Source organism: Alligator sinensis, unplaced genomic scaffold (assembly GCF_000455745.1).
Source record: "Alligator sinensis unplaced genomic scaffold, ASM45574v1 scaffold265_1, whole genome shotgun sequence".
Classification (NCBI taxonomy): domain Eukaryota; kingdom Metazoa; phylum Chordata; order Crocodylia; family Alligatoridae; genus Alligator; species Alligator sinensis.
The window spans coordinates 97231-98282 of NW_005842961.1; the positions used below are offsets into that span (position 1 = coordinate 97231).

The window sequence follows — 1052 nt, forward strand, 5'->3', positions numbered from 1 at the left end:
GGAAAGAGAAATCAGGTGTGTGGGGATAGATAGATAGATAGATAGATAGATAGATAGATAGATAGAGCAAGCAGGCTACAGCACCAGTGTCAGGACACCTGGCTTCCCTTCCCAGCTCTGGGAAGAGAGTGGGGGCTGTGCTGAGTTAGGGTGGCAGAGCTGGGAGCCAGGTCTCCTGGGTTCTCCAGTCACATCTGGGTGCCACCTGTTCCCCATAGAGGCTAGGGGCAGCTCCTGCCCAGGGGCCCATGTGGGCACCCATGGAGTGAGCCCAGCATGTGCAGCTGGGGAGCATCGCGTCTGCCGCCCAGGGCCGGACACGGCTCTGATGAAAGCGCCATGTCAAGTTGTGCTGTGACTCACTCCTTTCTGAGAGTGGCAGCTGAGGGGGAGCAGGGCCTCCTCTGACCCCAGCCCCTGCAGCAGGGAAACTGAGGCACAAGCCATCCACATCATTTCAGTCTGTGCAGCGGAGCTGAGATGAGGACCCAGGAGCCTGGGCTGCCTGTCCCAGCCCCGCTCTGCCCCTTCCCGGACCTGGGGACAGAACCCAGGAGTCGGGACTGCCTGCCACAGCTCCCCCTTGCCTCTCCCCGATGGGCACGGACCCAGCTCAGCTACCGGGGGGGGTCCCTGCTCCATCCCCTGCCCATGGGGTACGCTGCACCCACCCGCTCCCCTAGCCCTGGGCTCTTCCACCTTCGTGCCCTCCGTGCCCGGCAAGAGCCCCCCACCCCGCTGCGCCTGGCACCGCACACCCACAAGGGGCCTAGGCCAGCACCCCGCAGGGCCACGTGCCCCCGCTCCGCTCGCACTTCCAGGCTCCTGCGTGCGTGCTGATGCCCACGCGTGGGCACGGACCCAGGTGGGGCTCCCCACACCCCAGCCTCCTCCGGGGCACGTCCTGGCAGCCTCCATCACCCCGTGGCCCGATGCCCGCCCTGACCTGCTCGGGCCCCTGGAAGCAGATCCTGCATCGCGGGGTCCGTGCCCCGCTGTCCAGGCTGCTGCTGAGCGACACGGCGTCCAGGGCGGCCGCGGGCGGCTGGGCC

General features: G+C 66.8%; 1 protein-coding gene across 1 annotated transcript in view; it reads right to left on the reverse strand.

Annotated features, from left to right (window-relative positions):
• MARCH9 (membrane associated ring-CH-type finger 9) overlaps positions 1-1051 on the reverse strand; it is a gene marked incomplete at its 5' end in the record, with an annotated part of 6147 nt that extends 5096 nt beyond the window's left edge. Inside the window, one exon of the mRNA XM_025192681.1 lies at positions 947-1051. Coding sequence (XP_025048466.1) covers positions 947-1051 — 105 coding nt within the window. The remainder of the gene's footprint in view (positions 1-946) is intronic.
• Position 1052: the final 1 nt, after the last annotated feature.